Raw genomic sequence first — 20,821 nt, forward strand, 5'->3', positions numbered from 1 at the left:
CTTTTTCTTGTGGTCTTTCTTCTTCAAAGTCAGTTTTGACCAAGTGTAACAAGTTCAAAGGAAGAAAAGTATCGCGTGCGCCTTTTGAATTAAAAAGAAAAAACCCTTTTGCTTACAGGTAACATGAAATGCTTCTTCCAACTTCCCTCGTTTTTCGACAAATATGTGCCCTTAGTCACAAGGGGCTAGGAGGAGAGAGAATGGGTCAGTGGAGCCCAGTCTAATGTGTGGGCGGACAACTCAGACCTTATGTTCTACAGATGGGGGAACAGAAGCATCCGACTTCGTATACAGAGTTTATCCGTCAGCCAGTAAGCATTTACTGAATGCCTCGACTGTTCAATGCTGAGTTATGCGATGAGTTCAGTGTGGTATGATGCCAGCATGGTGGATGCCAGACTGGGGCGCCAGGAGACCTGACAATGACTTGACTTTGGAAAAAAACCAAAAACTTCCTCCTCTGAGGGCCTCAGTTTCTTTATGTATAAACTGGGGGGGAGGGGGGGCTGTCATGGTTAACCTCAGCCTTAGGTTTCTTTCAACTAGAACTGTGGCAGATTCCAAAGCAGGATAATGAGTTTCCAGACTCCTGGATCTCAAGAGGCTTCTAGATAGCTGGGGAGACTGAGCAATCGCACCCTCAATTGTGTCATTTCTGAAAGAGCAGAGTTTGGCCTACCTGGATGTCTGGGCACCTTTCTTTGAGTTGGTGCAAAGGGATCAGTTGCATAGGTCCTTGTTCATGATGCTCCAGCCATCCTGGCTTTCGGCCCATTCCTTGAACATACCAAGCGAGGCCTGCCTCAGGGCCTTTGCACATGCTCGTCTTGCTACCTCCAGCTTCCTACAGGAATGGTGGCTGGCTCCTCCCTTCTCATCCTTTAGCTCTCCTTAGATGTCACCTTCTCTGAGAGGTCCATCTTTTTCTCCTCTCTTAAAGAAAGCCTTCCCTATTATCCTCTATATTCCAGCCTTCATTTCCTTCTTTCACATCTCCCCATGTGTAACCATTTTACTTGTTTTTGTTTGCTTCCCCCGTCAGTCTGCTAGCTCCATATAGGCAGGCGTCCTATCTGTTTTATTCCTTACTGTGCACCCAATGCCCAGTCCACATAGTAGGTCTCAATCAATATGTAGGTGGAATGACTTGGCATCCCCACAATTCCGAGGAACCAAAGGCATCTAAAGTTGTTTCTTCATAAAGTCCCCTTCTTTGGGGCTCTGTGGGCCCGGCTGGGCTTAGACAGGCGTCAGTAACTTCCTTCCCTCTGCCCGCTTTCTTTGGATCTCAGCATTTCTTTTGAGGAAGAGGCTTTTATGACATCATAGCACACTTTTCTGTGCCGCAGTGACATCACCACTGCCAATCGCTGCGTCACAAGACTATCCCCAAGTCCCTCCCTTTAGAAGCCCCCAACCTGCCCAGAGACACCTCCCTGCCGGGGTACCGCCAACTGCCCAGCCCACTATGCCGCGCCCGCCGGCCCGCGCGGCGATGACGTCACGCCCCAGGGCTGGCGTCACGTGCCCCCCCCGCCGGGGGGGGGCGGGCCTTGAGGGCGGTGCTTCCGGTCTGCGGAGCCTGGCGGCCAGAGAGGCGGCGGCGGCGGCGGCGGCGGAGACGCGGGGATGGCGGGCTCCGGGAGCGAAGCTCGGTTCGCCGGGCTGTCGCTGGTGCAGCTCAACGAGCTACTGGAGGACGAGGGGCAGCTGACGGAGATGGTGCAGAAGATGGAGGAGGTGAGCCGAGCGGGGCCCGCGGCGGCGGCGGCGGCGGCGCTGGAGACGGGGTCGTGGGTGGGGGACCGAGGCTGGGTCTGAGAGGGGGGCGGGGAAAAGCGTCCTTAGACGGTGCTTGGGGGGGCTGACCGGGTCCTGAGACGAGGCTTGGGGGGGGGGCCGACGACCCGAGGCTGGGATTGAAGCGGGGATTAGAGAGCCTGGCGTGGGTCCTTGGCGGGGGAGAAGGCTGTGGCTGAGTCTGGTGGGGCGAGGACGGAATTGGGGGATTGAGATTGGGCTGGAGAGGGGGGATTGTAGTCGAGGACTAGGGGTGACAAACCGGACTGAGGGGGCTGAGGGCTAGGTCTGGGCAGAGATTGGGGGGTTGAGTGGGAAGATTGAGGGGTACAGAGGGACTGAGGCAGTGATTGGGGGTCTGAGAATAGGTTTTGAGGGACTGAGTGGACTAGCTGGATGTGAGTTTTAGGAGAGGATTTGGGGGCTTCCGAGACAGGGTTGGGGGGCCGAGTGTCTGTAGCTGAGTCTGGGAGGTAGCTCTGAGGTGGCCTTTAGGACTGGGCAGGGGTCTCCGAGGTTGGGAGGCACAAGGCCGACTTAGCTAGTATCCATGTATCCGAGGGTTCCCGAGTGCCAGAGGGGCCCTCCCCGGTCTGACTTCAATTGGAAGTGGCCCTGACAGTTATCCCAGGGGGCACCTCTCCCTGGTCTGGGGGTGTGCTGAAGGGTGGTACCAGGGTACCTTTTTCCGCAAGAGTTGCCTTTCCATGGAAGAAGGGAATGTGGGAATTCTAGTATGGTGGCATTGCCCCATTGGGTCCTACCCCCCTGAGGGGACAGAGAGACTTCCTGGAGCTGTTTTTTGGGAGAAAATACATTGGGCGTTGGAGGCTGACAGCCAAAACCCCACCCCCCCCACCCCCCGCTTTGCTAGTAGAGGGCCTGCCCCCTTTCTGGAAGGCATGTGCCGGCCCCTGTCAGGTTACCTCCCTTCCTTTTGGCATGGTTTGCTCTCGGGGTCACTGGCTTCACCCTCGTGCCTTTGCGGCGTGCTTCCGTCTCTCCCTTTGCTGCCCACCTTTGGAACTTTCTCTGAAAATCGGATCCTGTGGGGCTGGGTCTTCTCCAGGCAGATGGACCCGGCCCATCTACCACTTCTCTTTTGTCTCTGAAGTCTGAGCCTTCCCACGCCTCCAGAGCTGAGCGTCTCACCCAGAAGCCTGTGTGGGGGCTTTTGGCTTTCTTTCGGAGGGATTGTTCAGCCCCGAGCCGGCCCCCTTAAAATGGGGCTTGTCTGGAGGTTGCACATTCAAAATCCCTGGAAAACCCTCAACAGATCATTGTCCCGAGCTACAGAGAGGCCACTGTGGTAAGATGGTATCAGCCTTTCCATTAATACACCCCTTGTATTCACTGCCTTGTAACTTGGCACATAGAACGTGGCTCCGAGATGCAATTTACCCCATTTATGGTCTCCATGTGGCACTTTCTATTTTAGAGAATAATAAGTGACAAAATCCATCTTTCTCGACTGAATGAGAGTTTCATGTCTCCAAAGAAAGAAAATCTTTGCTTAGTTTCTCTGCTTTTGTTGGTTGCCAGGAGACCTTTTGTTGATTGCCAGCAGGCGGCTTTCTGGTTTAATAATAAAATGATAGGTATATTTTTCTAACGTGTAACACTGCGAGTTATTTTACTATATGTGACTACCCTGTTTCAGCAAGAACAAGAGTACTGTCGTTGTAATGGTGGAACATTCATAGAAAGAAACTGCTTTTTTGCGGGGAGGGGGGGAAGATTTTAGAGCAAGACAAGTAATTCTGCTGACTGAGGCTGTTAGGGGTATTTTCACTTGTTTCCTCTACCTAGGAAACGAGATTATTATTTAAAGGGAAAGGCAAATTAATCTAGCAGGATTTTTTTTTTTTTTAAAGTAAAGGTGACCTTCGTACCAGAGTACTCTACCCAAATCCTGAGGGCTGACTGACTCCACTGGATTAGACCACATAGTTCAAGTTAATAACTCAGCAGTAGTTTGTACTTTAGGGTGTAGTGCTATTCAGTAAAACAAGGAAACTGAATGCAGAGACCAGAATCCATTAGCCAGGCAGCTCACCCAGCCGCGGTCACACTCCACCAGTCCTGTCGCCCTGGTCGTGTACGGCGAGCTTGTGAAGGAAAGAGTGTAACGCCACAGCCGGAATTTTGGCCGTGATGGTTTCGTTCAGCTGGTATTGTCGTGCGTTGGTTTACCTTGGAGTGGTTGTGAGGCACAGCAGAAGAAAAGACTTTGTGAACTGTCCACTCTTGACCAAAGTGGAGCCTGTAGGATGCGGTGTTCAAGTAATGTTCAGGCTTTGGTATCGTCGGCTCCAGGCTGAACGTGGCCACTCCCAGCTGTGTGATTGCAGGCAAGTCGCTTCACCTCTCTGAGCGTCTGTTGGAGAAGAAGAATGTGGTTATATTTATTTCATGGATTTGATGTGTGGCTTATGTGAGATGGCGGTGCCTGGCAAGTCCTCGACACAGCATCTGGTCAGTGCTCAGTAGAATCACTGCAGTGAATAATCATTGGTAGTTCTCTCTTTTTAGAAAGATGACTGATAGCCAGTAATGCTAGACCATCCTGCCAAGTGCACAGGGCCTTCTTTCAACAATCTTAAGTAGATTTTTACTGGCCATTAGCCTAAGACACATTTTACCTTTTTATGATCAACATGATTCTGTGTCTAGATAGGTCTAGGATGAGCCAGTTAATGGAATAGGCCTCTCACAGCGTAGACTCTCTTAACCTGAACCAAAGGCTTTCTTTTTTTTTAATTGGCAGAGGAAAGTGTTTTAAATTGCAGAGTAAGGCTTCTTCAAGCCTGAGGGGATATTTTGTGGCGACTGGAAAGCGTGGCTGCGTTTTGAAGGCTTTCACTGTTAGGTTTAAGGACAGCCTGCATTATGCTCTCCTTAAATTGTTTTAGCTGTGGTGTGTGAGCTTCCGTGCCAGCTTGTCGGGTCGCCTGTGCGCCTGTGTTTCCCCTTTCCTGCTCCCCCCGCCCCACCCCGTCCAGTTGGCAGCTCCCTAAATGTGGCATATCCCTAATGACCTATGCCCTTTCCTATTGCCAGCGGCTGATGTTTTAGATGCACACATTGTTATTTTTATTTAAAGTTATTTTTACTCGGCCGTGGAATGTGCCAGGCTCTGTGGGTCCACATTAACCCCCTTGGACACGCAGGGCACTCCCTTAAAAGGAACTGTCGCATAGGGGATTAGACAGCGAAACTGGCCCTCCCTCGGGTCACTTCTCCCAGTGGGCTTTCTGAGGAAGTGCTGACTGGTCGGAGCTACCTAAGGATTCAAATTCAGGGTCCCTGTTCCTGTGGCCAGTGAATATGCCCACAGGCAAAATCGCTGAGGGTCTGAAAAACAGGCTGCTGTGGAAAGTCTAGAGCCTGGTCTGGAAGGAGCTGTTTCCCTAAGGCGTGTTCTCGTGGGAGGTGTGTGAGGCCACCGGCCAGCCAGCTACTTGCATGAATCATAATGGCTCATTGAAGTGTACCGACCTTGCGTTAAACCGGGGCTGGAACGCTATGCTCGCTCGTGGGACTGGTTTTTAGAAGCGAAGGCTTAAACTCTTGGAGTGTGTGCTACTGGAGTTTGTTCCTGTCCGTGTGGTACAATCATTATTGTATATAAAGAGGCTTCAACTTTTATGTTTAAGTCTTCTCTTCCATGGGCCTGTTATTGCCTTAATCCTTGAGCAAAAAATTACTGTGCCCGGGATGTTTTCTGAAATTCGATTTTATCTGATTTTTATCTTTTTTTAAAGGAGACTTCCAGAGAGTTGTGTGACCGTATTTCAGTTATTTAAACTCTGTGCCTCAGTTCCTCTCCTGTGGAGGGAGGATAGTAGCCATACCTGCCCGGTAGGGTCCTCGTGGGGTTAATGGAACAGCAGGTGGAGGCAGGATGAGACGCAGAGGGAGCTCTCAGGAGAGGCTGGCTCCCGTTCTTTAATAAGAGATTTCCAGAACTGTCAGACTGGCTTAGGTGAAATCTGATCACTTACTTAATTGCTCTCTACTTCTTTGTATTGATAACAAGTGCAGTGGGGGTGGCAGCGTGCAGAACTGGCTTTTGATCCTCGCAGACTGACCTTCCAGCTTTCCAGGGGCAGTTTTCTCACTGAAAATAAAGAGGATAATAACAGTAACCCACTTCAGAGGGTTGTTGGGGTGAATTACAGGAGCTAAGTATGCTGAGCATGGTACCACGGGCAGCCAGGGAACTCGCAGTAATTATTATTAACTATTATTGCTAGAAGTAAAAGGCATATTTTTGCGGCCATTGCAAGGTTCCATTTTGGTTCTACAGCTGTGGGGCGCTTGCTGTGTGCAAGGCATGGAAAGGAAAGGAGCATGAAGCAGGCATAATCCCTGTTCTAATTTAGGGAAGAACCCAAGTCCACACACATCTACGCTGCAAGACAGAGGAGGTGGCAGTTTCACTTTGAAGATGAAAGACGTTATAGGGTTGGACGGTGGTGCAACAGCGTGAATGTACTTAGTGCCACAGAAGCGTACCCTTAAAAATGGTTAAGATGGTCGGTTTTATGTTATGTGTATTTTACTACAATTTTTTAAAAAGAGGGAATAAGAAAAAGGCCTCATGTGAATTGTAAAGGACACTGCAGGTCAGATGAAGAGCAGCTGCCTGACTCGGTTCCTACTGCAAGAGGTGGACATTGATAGGTGGGTAAGAAAATAAATCATCAACTACAATACTGCCTGTGAGAGGGTCCCGACTAACCTAAGGAGCACCTGTGCACCTGCCACCCAGCTTAGGAATTGCGAACCCAACGAAAAGTCCTCTTTTTGCTCCATCCTGAGCATCACCCCCCAGCCCCCACCCCCCAGGATTAGGTATTTCTCTAAATAGGATTTCTCCAGATGAAAATGGGGGACGGCATGAGCACAGGCACGCAGCAGGAAGGCACGGGACAGGTTTTATGACTCATGAGCTACCATCTGCTTTGATCAGATTTGCTGATGAGCAGGAAAATGAGGGGAAATGGGACTGGTGGGGGCACCGTGCCAGGGCGTGAGCTCGGTGGCAGTGAGTCCCCATGACTTCGGAGAGGAACAACGTGGTCAGAGGGACGCTTTAGGAAGATGAAGTTGGCAGCAGTGTATGGGCTGGATTGGCATGGGGCGACCCAGGAAGACCATGCTGAAGGTGGGAACAGATGTGCAGGTAGGGAGAAATTAGGATTTGAGCTAGGGGGCTGGGGGAGGAGATGTAGGCCAGCGAGCTGGACTCCCGTCACACCCCGGGCCCTTGTGGCATTGTCCCTCCTCTGCCCTTAGGAGGGACCAGGTCAGTTTTGCCTCAGACACTGACACTTAGCTCTTTGTATGCCTCTTCTGTGGCACTTGACACACATTCTGTAAATCATTTACTTCCCTGTGTCCCTGCCTAGCCTGGGACATGTTTATCTCTGTGTCCTCGCACCTAGCACGATGCCTGGCCCACAGTGCTGCTGAGTGGGGTGGAGAGGGGTCATCGAGACCCGGAGCCTGGTGTGAGGGACAAGCAGGGCAGCTACAGGCGCCATCGGCAGGCGGCCGGACCTGCAGATCTGGAGCTGATGCGAACAGTCTGCTGTGATACAAATTTGGGGCCAACTCCCTCCAAGTGCTTGTTGAAATCAAGGAGAATACGCAAGTTCGAAAGGCCAGTAGGAGTAATTAGTGGGTTGGGAGAAGGAAAGAGGTGCCGTTAAAGAAGAGGGAGAAACGCGCCCGATGACCTTATCACACAGACAAGTTGACACCCTGTTTGTTAATAGTGCTTGTACTCTATCAGACTGGTCAAAAAGGAACCCAGAAGTGACTGAACTATTGGAACCTCAGGTGTCACGTGCAGAATTGGTGTGCTCCTGAGCTAAGCCGGCCTGCCCGTTTCCTTGGCTTTTATCACAGTATTTGTGGCAGAATGTTGCTATGGGGATTGTGGCGGTGCAGGGTTATCTGCAACGGTCCGTGTGTGATGGCCGACACGCGGAACATGCTGACTGCAGCGCCCTGGTTGGTTTATTTCCTTTCTCGGCTATGTGGGCTTTTCAGATTCCATCGTCTTTCAGGAACACTCTTACCCAGTGGTACAAAAACAGAAAAGTTCTTTGGAGAATTTCTTCCTCGGGAAGAATGACAGCAGAGAGGTAGATGTCACTTGCTTGTCATTAGGTTAGATCGTAGCCTGTCAAGGGAAAGCTTTTAAAGCACGTCTCATGGAATCATGGGAAATGTTCATTATTGTGCCAGAGAGTTTATGTGAAAAGCAGGTATTTGACTGGTTTATTTTATTACAAGCAGTGTCGTATAGTTCATGTTTCAGACCCGTTACCGCCCAGGTTAGCTGATGGCACCTCGAGGTTACGGTCACGTCTGTAGCCCAGTGCCTGGATGGCGCAGGGACAGAGCCCGGGCGAGTTACTGTTTGCCATCGGGGCAGCCGCTTTCATTAATGCGAACACGGTGTATTCACTCACTCAGCCTTTCGGCTGCACCTTGGGGATGCGAAACCGCTAAGCCACATAGTTGTTATCTTGTCAGAGGGTTGCGTAGGTATATGGAACATGGTACATAAGAAACAGCAACAGAGGTGGACACGCCCCAGCGGGAGGGAGACCCAGCCAGCCTCTGTGGGCTGAGTAGATCACAGGGAAGGAGTGTTTCCTGGTGACTCACGAGCTGTGATTCAAAGGGTGAGTTAAGTAAGCAGTTAAGGAGGGAGAAGAGCTTCCTGCACAGGGGTAGGGAGCAGGGAGCGTGCGCACAGCCCCGGTGGGGGAACCAGGGCAGGGGGACGAGGCCGGAGAGGCAGGCAAAGCCCAGATGGCCTCGTGCCTGAGCAGGAGCTCGGGTTGGGTCCCTCTAGTCAGAGGGACCCACTGGGGGATTCTCAGCTAGGGAGTGCTGCAGTCACACTGGCAATTTACGTAGATGATTCAGGCCGTCAGCAGGAGGGTGGGTTTGAGGGGGAGAAGAGAGGAAAGCAGGCAGATCAGTTAGAAGGCAAAAGAACGCCTGAGCAAAAGGCCTCGGGGCAGCCAGACGATGACTTGGAGGGCTTGTGCTGGGCTCCAGCACAGCCTGTTGAGTCTTGCTTTGTACATAGTTCAAGTAACAACGCACTTGGTCATATGGCTTATTTTTCAGTGGCAGATTTTTTTCTTTTTTTAAAGATTTTATTGGGGAATTGGGGGAGGGGAACAGTGTTGGGGAATTGGGGAAGAGGACCAGCCAAGTTGTTATTCTTCAATCTTCATTGTGGAGGGCACCAGTCACCACCTAACTGTCATCGGCAGCTCGTGGCCTCTAAGCTCAAGGTGCTGTGTTCAATCTTAGTTGCAGGTGGGCGTAGCCACCATCCCATGCAGGAGTCGAACCAGCAGCCTTGTTAAGAGCGCATGCTCTATTCACTGAGCCATCCGGGCGGCAGCTCAGCTCAGGGTGCTGAGTTCAGTCTTAGTTGAGGGTGGGCGTAGCCCTCCATCGAACAGGCAATCTTGTTACACCAGCTGAGCCATCCTGCCACCTGTTGGCAGTTCAGCGACAACTCAGCTGAGGCACAGCATCACTGGCCCATGTGGGAATCGAACCGGTGGTCCTGTTGCTCAGAGCTCGTGCTCTTAAGCCAACTCTTAACCAACTGAGCCAGTCGGCCGGCCCTCAGTGGTAGATTTTTAAAAGGTATAGGGAAAAACGGGTAGGGCCAATAACCCCATCCAGAAATGAATGCTAGAGAAAGAGGAGGCAAAAGTTATAAAAAGCTGCACAAAAAAATATAAGGTCAACTCTTAAGCATTGAGGTTAAGATACGATTTGGGGATTGGGTTGCTAGGACACTGGACACAGCTTAACCTTCCTAAATCTCAGTGTCAGTCTTTCAAGCGGGAGTATCATAATACCCTCCTTATGGGTTGTTATGAGGATTAAATGAGACAACGTCTGTTAGCTGTTGAACACAGTGCATGGCAGTGCTAAGTGCCCAGCAGATGGAAGCTGTGACAGTTGGTAAAGTGGTCGGGGCCATTGGATTTAGGGTCGTGTTCCCCTTAGAGCCTTCATTCTGTTGATATTAACGATAATTACATTAAAAGGGTTGCTTGGTAAATAAGTTTAGGAAATCAGTGGTTAACTAAGAGGGGTTTTGTTTGTTCTGCTCTGTCTGGTTCTTCCGGCTGGGGTGCGTGTGAAAGCTCCAGAGGGAGGGGTACTGGGGGCAGTATTTCCCAAACTCCCTGGCCTGGGTTCCCTGGGGCACATTTTGGCAAATACTCATTTGAGGATAAATGGATATATCTGCTTCCATCGCCCACAAGGACGGGTTTATCACAGACAGTGCCACAGTTACGTGATAATGACGGTTCTGGCTCTTCAAAGGTTGTCTTTCACATACTCTAAGAAGTCAGGGACGTATATAGTGTTTTTAAATTCTGATCCCAACTGACCAAACCTTTAAAAGTAACATTTTTTACATGTTCCTTATAGGAAAAAATTTAAATACAGAAAACTATAAAGAAAAAATATAATCGCTTGTAATACCATCACCCAGTGACAAAGACTATTAACACACATTTCCTCCGTTTTCTTTCTGTGTCTTTCCCGATCGGATCATACTGTATATGCAGTTTTCTGTTTGTTTTGTGTTCTGCGCCGAGCACTTTCTTACCAGAGTATAAGAACATGTATGGGCATTTTTTTTTATCTAAATATTCTTACAGGACATTTTTAATGGCCACATGATATTTCATTGTGTGGCTATGTCATAGTTTATGTGACCATTTCCTTATTATTGGATATTTAGGGGCTTTTTTTTGTCATCATAAATTATATTGCAGTTAACGTTTTGAACATAAATCTGCTAAATATTGACATTTAATGTTTTTTTGAAACTGGGTAAAACTTAAGAATCTAGGCAGTTCTTTTAATTAGAACATCTAATTCCCTACATCAGATAGAATTAAGTTTTTTTTGTTAGGAAATTTAAGTAGAATAATTTAGAGTAGCTGATTCTCCTCTGATTAACCCCCTTCTTTAGCCACAGACTTAAGAAAAAACAACAACCCAATATTAAAACAGCATTTTCTCATACTAAAGATGAATCATTTCAGTCATGTGAGAGTAAATTTTATCTATTAAACTGAACTCTGGAGTCAGGTGTTGGAAGGTTCGTGTCATGATACATTTTCAGTGTAAAAGCAAACCTGTCAGGAGATGTAGTATTAACGATAAATCCAGGATCCATCTGGGTAAGCGTTTTCTTACTTGCACCTGTGTCAAAACTATACAGAACATCCCCATACGGGCATTTGTTGTAAATTGTGGTTAAAAAGGCACTACAGAGAGGAAAAGACCCTAAGCTCTTACTATTCCTTTCATCACATATAACGATTGATGTGCCCCCCTCGCCCCGCACCACCTCCACCATGGTTAGGTGTCAGCGTTTCTGTCCCCATTGGGCGCACCCAAACCCAGAGTCAGACGTGTTTGCTCTCACACCTGCTCGTCCTGGTGTTATTTTTTACAGTCATGAAATGATTTCATTCAATACTATGGCTACTGATCAGCCAGGAGTGCAGAGTGTAAGCCGAGTGCTTTGGGACGCGCCAACCTAAGGCGATTCGCTGGAGAAGAACCTCCTGGTGGGTTAGACTGGGGGAATGGAGGCATTCCAGGACCCTGCTCATCCTGTGTGTCCACATGAAAGGACGTTGTCAGGGCGAAAAGGGACCCTTTCTCTAAGAAAAGACCTCTGGCTTCAGTGACAACACAGGCAGATGTATATCTTGAACGTGTTGTGGGTGCTGAGTGATTTACTGCTTTACCCAAGCTGTTCGGTTAGCCAGTGGCTAACTGGTCCTGATGATAAGGAGTGAGGGCCTCTGGGGCTTCCCCTGGCCCACTTGCTGAGAGTGGGCTTCTGGAGGACCAGGGTCGGGCCACGTACGTGTGAGGAGGGACAAAGACAGTTCACATAGTGATGGGTTTGGGTGTCCCATACCCCGTTCTCCTCGCCCCTCCCCTCTCCACCCGGAGTCCCCAGGTCTTAGAAAGCCAGTGACACTAGGCACGTAACATCTGTCAAGTAACGTGACAGTTATCAGATAGAACCGTCAGACCTAATAGGTTTCTTTATTACTGACACTGTTATCCACAGAAGCCCAAGAAGGAGGGAGACCTTAGGTTGCTTTCTCTGAATATTAGGAAACAAGTCTTCTAGGGAAAAAACAACAAAACACCCTGCCGTGTTGTGCCTGCCGGAACTAGAAAACTCAAATGTGTGTCCCTGAGGACACTTCATTCTCCTCCAGGACTCGTCCAATTGTTTTCAAGCCTGGTCTTGTGCATTTCTGGGGTCAGTTGCCCTTAGAGTGAATAACAAACTAAGGTGCAGCCAGCTCCACACGGACGAGGGGTTCAGGCTGTACCCCACTACCTGCTAATGCCTTAGCGCAGCCAGTTCATCTCAACAAGAAGGATTTTGACGCCTTCAATCAAAAAGAACAGTTCTTATTAATCTCCTATGTTCTGTTTGTTGAGTGGGTGGTTTGGGTGGGAGATTTGATAAGCAGCTGGTAAATTTCCTCTGGCGGGTAGGCTGTAGCCTTGGAGATGGTTTCACACAACCCACGAGATGGCTGTATTTTCGAGCAGTTTCATGATGTGCACAGTGCTTTCCATGTATTTTTGTACGTTCAGATCTTTAATTTTGTTAACATGTTAAACAGTCCAACTCTCCAACCGTTAAGTTTTTTCATTAAAACTCAAGGAACATTTGGATTGAATTAAGCCCCATTCGGTGTATTTGCAGCATGGCTCTGGGGTGCCGGAGGCTTGGGTTAGACCAGGCTCCTCCTGAAAAGCCTGTGTTCAATCGGACAGCTGGTGACATGAGTTCATCCCTGGGAAGGTCTTTCTGCTGGATGGAAGATGAATTTGGCCTTTCTAAGAACCTAGCCTTTAATATGAAAGACCATACTCAAATTGCATGTGACTTCAGTGAAATTTATCCTAACAGCAATTGGTGAGCTAGGTCAGGTGTAGTACAGTGAAAGGAGATGAGATGAATGTGGCTAAATGCAAGCGAGCAGGGGAGCTGTCAGATCTTGGGGTGTGTCCACTTCAGACCGAGCTGACGTGTCTCCCACGGGCCGTGGACGTGTTGACAACAGCAAGATCCGTGACTGCAACTGATTGAAACACATAACAAATAAAAATCCATCACTTAATAATGATACCCCCGCAAAAGCTTATTGGTCATTTTTGGGGGTGGCTTGATTATTAACTCAGTTCTCTAAGAAATGATTTAAAAGAGGAAGGATGGACGGACTCAGACACTGCTCCTGCTCCTATATAGGCTATTTTATTTCAGATTCTAAAATAGATGAGGCCAAAGACTCATTAGAGAAGTCAAGCCCCCCCACACACACATGCAGAAGATGAAATTAAAGAATTAATTGTTAATTTTAGTAAGTGTAATTATGACATTACAGTTAGAATTATGGTTTTTACCCATTGAAGAGACTTATTAAAGTTTCTAAAGGGTCAAGTGATATGGTGCCTGAGATCTGCTTTAACATACTTCCAAAAAAAAAAGTGGCGCGTGTAGATGAGGCAAGATGGGGAGAGTCACTCACTGATCGTTGACTTTGGGGAAGGGAGCACAGGGGCTAGTGCTACTCGCTCTTTTTGTATCGTGCTTGAAAATAGCCTCAATAAAAAGATACAAATAGAAATGAAGTTTAGATGATTATTAGAACTTGAAAAGAGAAAAAAATGATAGTAGACTAGATTCTGTGTAGCTGACAGTAGCTTATAGTAGCTGTGACAGCATAATTCATGGCATTCATCATGTGGAAAACATTCTTGAAGACAGAAAGCCCTAACACTTCATATCTAGCTCTGGAGTTTCTTCTTGTGGCTTTGGTGGCCTCTTAAACCTCCCTAAGATGGTATTTCCTTTGTCCTGAGTAAAATGGGGACGAGTTTGTCTCACCCTCACTGAGAGGGTTAAATGCAGATAACTATGGCGGAACAGAAGGTGGCATCGTGCCTAGCGTGCAGTAAGGGCTCAATGAATGTTAGCACATCCTGTTGAAATGTGTGAAGGCCCGGACAGGAGTGGAGCTTTCAAATCACCACCAGTAACTTTTCTTACCTAAATCTTTATTTATTTTTTTTTTAAAGATTTTTATTGGGGAATTGGGGGGATGGGAACAGTGCTGGGGAATTGGGGAAAGGGGAACAGACAAGTTGCTGTCNACCTGGTATGGGACTGTGTCCCTCGAAGCCGCCTCAGCCAAGTCAGGGTAGCCACGCGGGGCCCAGGCCTGCCCACCAGCCACCCGCTGGACCCCTCCAGAGCCTGGGAGTTCACGAGATGAGGCAGGCAGACGCCATCCTTTTGGTCTAGCTGCAGGGGTCAAAGGTGAAGGGCTCAGTGGACAAGGCCAGGAGTGCATGACACAGGCCCCCTGTACCCCGCTCCTCGGCCCCCCGTGTAGCCCCCCTGAGCGAGCCAAGCCTCCCGTGTCGCCGGGCGGCATTTTTGCGCCTGCTGGTCAATGCTTTCTGACCTCCCCAAGGTCCTGTGCCCCACAGACCTAGAAGCAGAAGTGGGACAGCGCCCCCAGGGCCCCTCCCTGTCTGCGTGCTGATGCCTGGCACCCGGGGGTCCTACCTACTGGTCCTGCCTGGGGGCCACGCTGGGCTTCTGGGCCAGAGGCGGCTTCTTGGAGGTCCGGCTCTGGGGGGCGGCGCTGGGCTGGGCAGGCTCCTCCTGGGCGGGCGTCCCTACCACCCCGGCCAGCACGTAGTGCTGCTTCCGCAGCTCTCCCAGCCGCACGCGCTCGGCCTCCAGTGTCTTCTCCAGCTCCAGGACTCGGACCTGCAGCCCACACACCACTCAGCAGGCGCCACGGCCTCTCCCCGGGGAGCCCTCCCGCCCTCTTGGAGGCAGCCCTAGGAGAGGGACAGGCACCTAGAAAGCGGGCGGCGGAGGGGTGGGCGTGGGAACCTACCTGGGTCTCCATCTCCTGCTTCTTCAGCTTGATGAGGGACAGGCCCGAGAAGTCCATGGTGTCTGTGGCCAGAGAGGGGGTAAGTGTCTGGGCGCCCACCTGCCCCCGGCCCGGCCCACGGGCCCCAGCACTCACCTCGGTCTTCGATCTGCTCCTGGCCTGACTTGGTGGAGGCCACCACATTCGCGGCCATCTCGTTGACGGTGCGGGAACACTCCTGCAGGCGGCTCAGGTGGCGGCTGTGCCTATCGGCCTTCACCTGGANAGGGCAGTGTCACTGTCCCTCATATGTGGGATCCGAACCGGGGCCCTCTGGCATCCCAAGCGAGTTCTTAACCATCGCGCCACTCGGCCGTCCCTCTTACCTAAATCTTTAAATTCACATGGTTTGATTTTTTTTTTCCCCCACCTTTTTCTCTTTGGCGTCTTTCATTTGAAGAGCAAACACCGTCTGCGGTGGGCTGGCCGCCCCCTGGAGTTGGGCGCCGTCCAGCTCACAGCGCCTGTCGGCAGGACGGTCACCATGGCAGACGGTTCTGGTCATTGTCTCCCCTGAGCCTGGCACCTAGAGATGCTTCATAAGTAGTTCATGAATGAGTGAATGACAGTATTTCATGAATGAATGAATGACTATTTCATGAATAGATTGATGGATGAATGAATGAATGACCCACTGTGTCGAGCATGTTGCGGCTGTTATAGCTGTAGGCCAGGCATTGAAGTTCTTGGGTGGTTTTTAAAGACGTGTAAATGACAGTGGCGTCAAGGCCATCACAGTCATAGCACTGCTCCCACGTTCTGATACACTTTGCACAAGGAGAGGGTGAACTTCCACCGCCGAGAAAGAAACTGTGTGAAGCCAGGTCATATCCAAGGTGTCTGTGTGAGCTGCGTGTCTGCAGTCATTCTCCGGTAATGGCTGGTGTTGCTTTAGGGCAGTCACGGTCATAATCTTAATTCTTTCCCTTTACATCTCACTTCCAGACCGTCATCCCTGCTGTGGTAAAGGAGGAGTGTGCTTCATTTCCCAAACAGCTGGTTGCTTGTAACAATAAGCGTTAATCTTTGATGTTACTGTTTAAACATTTACGATAAACATTTTAAAAAGTTAACCTTCAGAACAGATTAGTGAGACATTAGCAACTGGCAGTGGCCTGAAGGCCCCAGGGAGCCCCATTCCTACAGACCCAGCGGAGTTTATTTAGCGAGGTGCCCACGTTGGTCTGCGCACTGCTGGGCTCTGGGTGCCGGGAATGGATAAGACCCAGTAAGGGCTGCGTAGGGCTCACATGTCATCTTATGTCACTGGGAAAGCCATTCCAGTTATGTCAGTCGGGCTCCTGGAAGAACAGGGCCCTCAGCTGGGGGAACTTGAGAGGCATATGATAAAGGTGTCCTTTACAAGGGGACGGTGGGTGTAGACCCCAGGGCTGGTGCAGGGCTGGCCGCAGTTGTGTATGCCTCACCTCTGGCCCGAGGGATGGAGCAGGGCTGCTTTGAATGCAGGGGACCTGGCCACCTACAGCGACGCTTGTGGTCCCTCAGTCCCATCGCTGATCCCAGCTAGAGCCAGAAGGCAAGTGGCGTTGAAGTGGTAGATGGGGTTCAGCCACTTGGCTCCTGGGGCCCAGATGGAAGGTTGCAACACCGTGTTAGCTCCCTGGGGCTGCCATAACACATGACCACAGACTTGGTGGCTTCAAACAAGAGAAGTGTATTCTCTCACCATTCTGGAGGCCAGGGGTCGGAAGTCACGGGGTCCACGCTCCATCTGGAGGTTCTGAGAGAGACTGTTCCTGCCTCTCGCAGCTTCTCGTGGCTGTTGGCTTCCTGGGCTTGTGGCCACATGCCTCCATTCTTTGCCTCCGTCTTCACATGGCCTTCTGTGTGTCTCTTATGGGGACGCTTGTCACTGGGGTTAGGGACATTCAGATTATCCAGGAAGATCTCCTCATCTCCTGTCCCTCAACTTAATTATATCTACAAAGACCCCTTTTCCAAATAAGGTCATGTCCCCAGCTTCCAGGGATAAGATTGTGGATCATTCGTGCCGCTGTGGGCACCCGTCCCTCCCGGGAGAGTTAAAACCCCATCGAGACACAGCGCTAGCGGATTAAGCTCTGCGTCTGCTTACTTGGTCTTCAGTCGACGACACGCCCTCCGCGAGGCCAGGGACACCTTTCTTGTCCACTTCTGTTTCCACTGCCTGCTCTGCTCAGAGCCAGCACGTATGATGCCTCAAAAACCCCTTTTTTGGAATGAATGTGAACAGCACAGTGGGCTACACCACAGAGAGTAACCCCAGAGGTGTGCTCTGGGACTCCGGGAGCACACTACACCCCGTCGCGTGGAACACGTGAGGTGGGGGGGCTGTGTGGTGTGTGAGTTACACCTCAACAAAGCTGCTGCGCTCAGAGCCCCCCGGCCACGTGAGCGAGACGCTGTAGCTTCGTGTGGGGCTACAGGGTGAGGTGGCGGTGGTGACAGGGTGTACCTGTGTGTGTATCTTAAGGACCGCAGCCCACATTCTGAGCCCTTAACTGGATTTTGAGCATTTAAAGGACTTCCAGCACTATCAAGATTTTTTATTTATTTGTTGAAATTCACGAACATAATTCAATAATGTCATTTACTTTACTGGGATAAGGACTATATTATGGTGTAAAGGGCGAGTAAGGGACCGCTCTTTTTTCCATAGAAAGGTTTAGCTTGGAAACATGGGCCGATTTGCCTGCCAGCGTTTAGGAAGCAACAGTTGTAATTATGGGTAAAGGAGCCGGACCAGCCAGCTCGGGTCGGAATTGCATGTTGTAGAAGGACCTGGTTTGGAAAATGCCCCTGTCTGAGGCAGTGCTGGCCGGCAGGCACAGGCAGTGTCCCGTCCGGTCCCCAAGTGTCTCTCATTTGTAACCATTGCATGTATCTCTCAGAGGGGAGTTCATACCTGTTTTCTTTTTCACCGACTTTATTTTCTACCACACTCCTCCAACCCAAATAAATAAGTAACGACATGTGTGTTTGAGGAAGAAAGTGCATTCTACGAGAACATCATATATGTATTGATGTGAGCACTCCAAGAGATAAAGGGATCCCCACATTTCTGCCTGGACAAGTGTATATAAAATACCGTGTTTTCTTTTTTAAAACAAAGGCAGTTTATTTCCCTAGCGCCTCCGCCCCTCTGGCTCTACGAATACCTAACAGGTTGGTTCTTTTTTTTTAATGAAGAAACAACTTTTTCTGTACATGTGCACATGTTTGTTATAATGAGTCATGCAGTACGTACAGGTAGAAAGAGGAAGGTGTAAAGGTGGCACCGTGCAGAGGTCGCTGTGGACTTCGGGTGGCCCTCCTTCCGGCCAGTTCTGTGCTCACAGACGCAGCTGGGCAGAAATGACGATATAAACGGGTCCTACTATAAATGCTGCCACCATGCGTCTCATTTTTCTTCGATTATGAGCACATGGGGAAACTGAAGTGAAACTCCAGCACATTGATAAAAGTGTTTCCTTACCACAGAGATGATTTCCTGAAAAGATTTCTCTATGATTAAGAAAAAGGATCATGAGAACCATCACGGGGTTGGCGACGCTATTTTCAGTTTCAGGCATCTGCTGGCTCAGTACCATGGCTCTTGAAATTTGGTGGCCTCTCAGATTCACTGTACAGATTTGTTGCAGGTGTCGAGGCTGGAATCGGCCCGAGAGGAGGCGGCGAGTCGGGCTGTGTTGCCCCAGTTGGCCGTGCCATGGGTCTCCCCGGGCGCTGTGTGCCTGTCCTCATGGGGAGGCCCAGTCCTGTCCCAGCAGCTCACCTTCGTCATGCAAGTGACAGAACGAGGCTGGCGCTTTCCTTCCCGTTTTTCTCAGCCTGAAGGGGAAGAATATTGAGAGGAAAGTCTTTGTTTGGCATCTAACGCGGCATCAGAGGTGTGCCCTGGGCCGGCGGGGTATTGGAAGCGTTTTATCAGATGCTTAAGAACGTAAGAAAAGAGCCCCTCCCCACCTGAGCACGTGTGTCTGAGGTTCCCCTCTGCCATTATCCCCACTGCCACCATTGTCCACCTGGAGTGCTGTTGGGTGTGCCCTGGGTGGCCACTTAGAATTTACTGATTTTTTTTTTAAATGTAATGACATCTGAACACCCAAAGAAGATAAAAACTTAGAGCCTGCTTACGGGTCGTCGGCTGAAGTCTTGCTTGGCCTCTTGCTGGCTGGTGACTTCGGCTTTGCTGCGATGCATCCTGTGCAGACGAGCTAAATGCCTTTCGATTACAGCCCGTGCTCCCTGTGTCCCCTTCTAGGACTTTCTAACCTGTAGGAGAAGTGACTTTGACCCGACTCAGACCCTGTGAGAGCAAGCCCTGTTTGTAGATGTATTTTACGGTGAATTGGAAGCGGTGACTAAGCTGCATGGCAGCATCCCCTGGGCAGCGTGGAGAAAGTCCATGCCTGGCCCCTGCTGGCGGTGGGCTGAGGTGGGGCTGGCCTGGACCTGGGAATTTTATCGGCACCCCCTACGCAAGTGACGCTGATGTCCAAGGACTCTTAACAGCAGGCTGGCTCTGCGTGTCGCTGGGTGCCTGTGCCTTCCCAGTGGTCACCTGGGGAGACCTGTGCTCACAGGGCTGCCTTTGCTTAAGACTTTTGGGGAAACCTGGCTTTAGGAGTTAGCCTTTGATCCAGTGTGAGACACACACACGCCCCCCCCCTCCCCCAACTCAGTCTCAAAGGACTTTATTAAGGGAGCCTGTCTGGCGGGGAAAGGATTTGGAGCATTTATTGTTTGACAGACACAGCTCTTTTTTCCTATTCCACATTTTGTTACCCACCTTATTTGCCAGACCCGGCCTTTTTGGGGGGTGGAGGGGGCCTCCTATTCATTCAGCAGATGCTTATTGAGTGGCCGACATGTGCTGGGTGCTGGCCTGCCGGAGGTGACAGGAGGTTCATATGTCGTTTGTATTCCAGTGGCGGGGACAGTGCACAAGAAAACAAAGTGGGTGCTCACTGATTGCGATGAGTGGCAGGAAAGAAATGGGTGCCATGACAGGGTGGCTGCCAGCTTAGCTAGGACGGCCAGGGAGGCCTGCAGGACGGGGCATTAAGCTGGGGCCCGACCATGAAAAGGAGCCAGAGGCCCGCGGAGGGAAGAGCTGGCTTTGTTATCAGAGCTGCCAGGGAGGGGGCGAGCGGGGACCAGGTTCCCTGGGCCTCAGAGGGCAGGATATGCCGAGCCGAGTTCGGCTCCGTTTATGCTGACTCTGAGTTTAGTTGAGGATAGAGCGCTCCTGTTCCTCTCAATTCCTGGCCTCACCGAGCACCTGGCAGATAACAGTTGCTCGGTAAATGTTTGTTAAACAAAGATTGAGTCAGAGCAGTGAGTCCAGGGTCTGGAGCCCGGTCCCCACCGTGGCCTTGAACACCTGCCCCTGCGTAACCATCACATGAGACCAAGGGCAGAAGAGAGCTCAGCAGCGGATTGTTTGTTTAATATTAAGCTTGAATTTTGAGATCGTTGTCGATTCCCATGCATTGGGAGAAAGAATAGAGAAACTGCGCGCCCCTGCCCCAGTCCCCTCAGAGGTAACACCTTGCAGAATTGTAGTCCACGCGCAGGACAGGGAACAGCAGGACTTTCCATCATCAGGAGCAGCCTTCCCGTTGCCCCTTTAGGGCCACCCCCCCCCCCCCCCCAACCCGCCTCCGTTTCTGTAACAGTCACTTCAAGAACGTTGTATACATGGAATCAGAGCGTACGTGACCCTCCGGGTTAGCTTTTCCCTGGAGCTGCATCCACGTTGCCACGTGTGACAACAGTGTGTCCCTTTTTTTTTTTAAGATTTTTTTTTATTGGGGTATTGGAGGGATGGGAACAGCGCTGGGAATTGGGGGAAGGGGAACAGACAACTTGCTGTCCTTTTGTTCTTCAGTCTAGTTGTGGAGGACGTTGCTTCACTGGCCCAAGTTGGCACCATCATTGCGCTCTTCCCGGGTGAG

The 20,821-nt window shown here is 50.4% G+C and overlaps 1 protein-coding gene across 1 annotated transcript in view; it reads right to left on the reverse strand.

The window, feature by feature from the left end:
* Positions 1–1,520: 1,520 nt before the first annotated feature.
* Positions 1,521–20,821, reverse strand: part of HIP1R (huntingtin interacting protein 1 related) — a 60,475-nt gene continuing 41,174 nt past the window's right edge. The window contains 6 exon segments of the mRNA XM_019648886.1: positions 1,521–1,817; positions 3,857–3,908; positions 14,067–14,215; positions 14,483–14,689; positions 14,823–14,884; positions 14,958–15,081. Coding sequence (XP_019504431.1) covers positions 1,521–1,817; positions 3,857–3,908; positions 14,067–14,215; positions 14,483–14,689; positions 14,823–14,884; positions 14,958–15,081 — 891 coding nt within the window.

This window comes from Hipposideros armiger, unplaced genomic scaffold (assembly GCF_001890085.2).
Source record: "Hipposideros armiger isolate ML-2016 unplaced genomic scaffold, ASM189008v1 scaffold_128, whole genome shotgun sequence".
In the NCBI taxonomy this organism is placed as follows: Eukaryota; Metazoa; Chordata; class Mammalia; order Chiroptera; family Hipposideridae; genus Hipposideros; species Hipposideros armiger.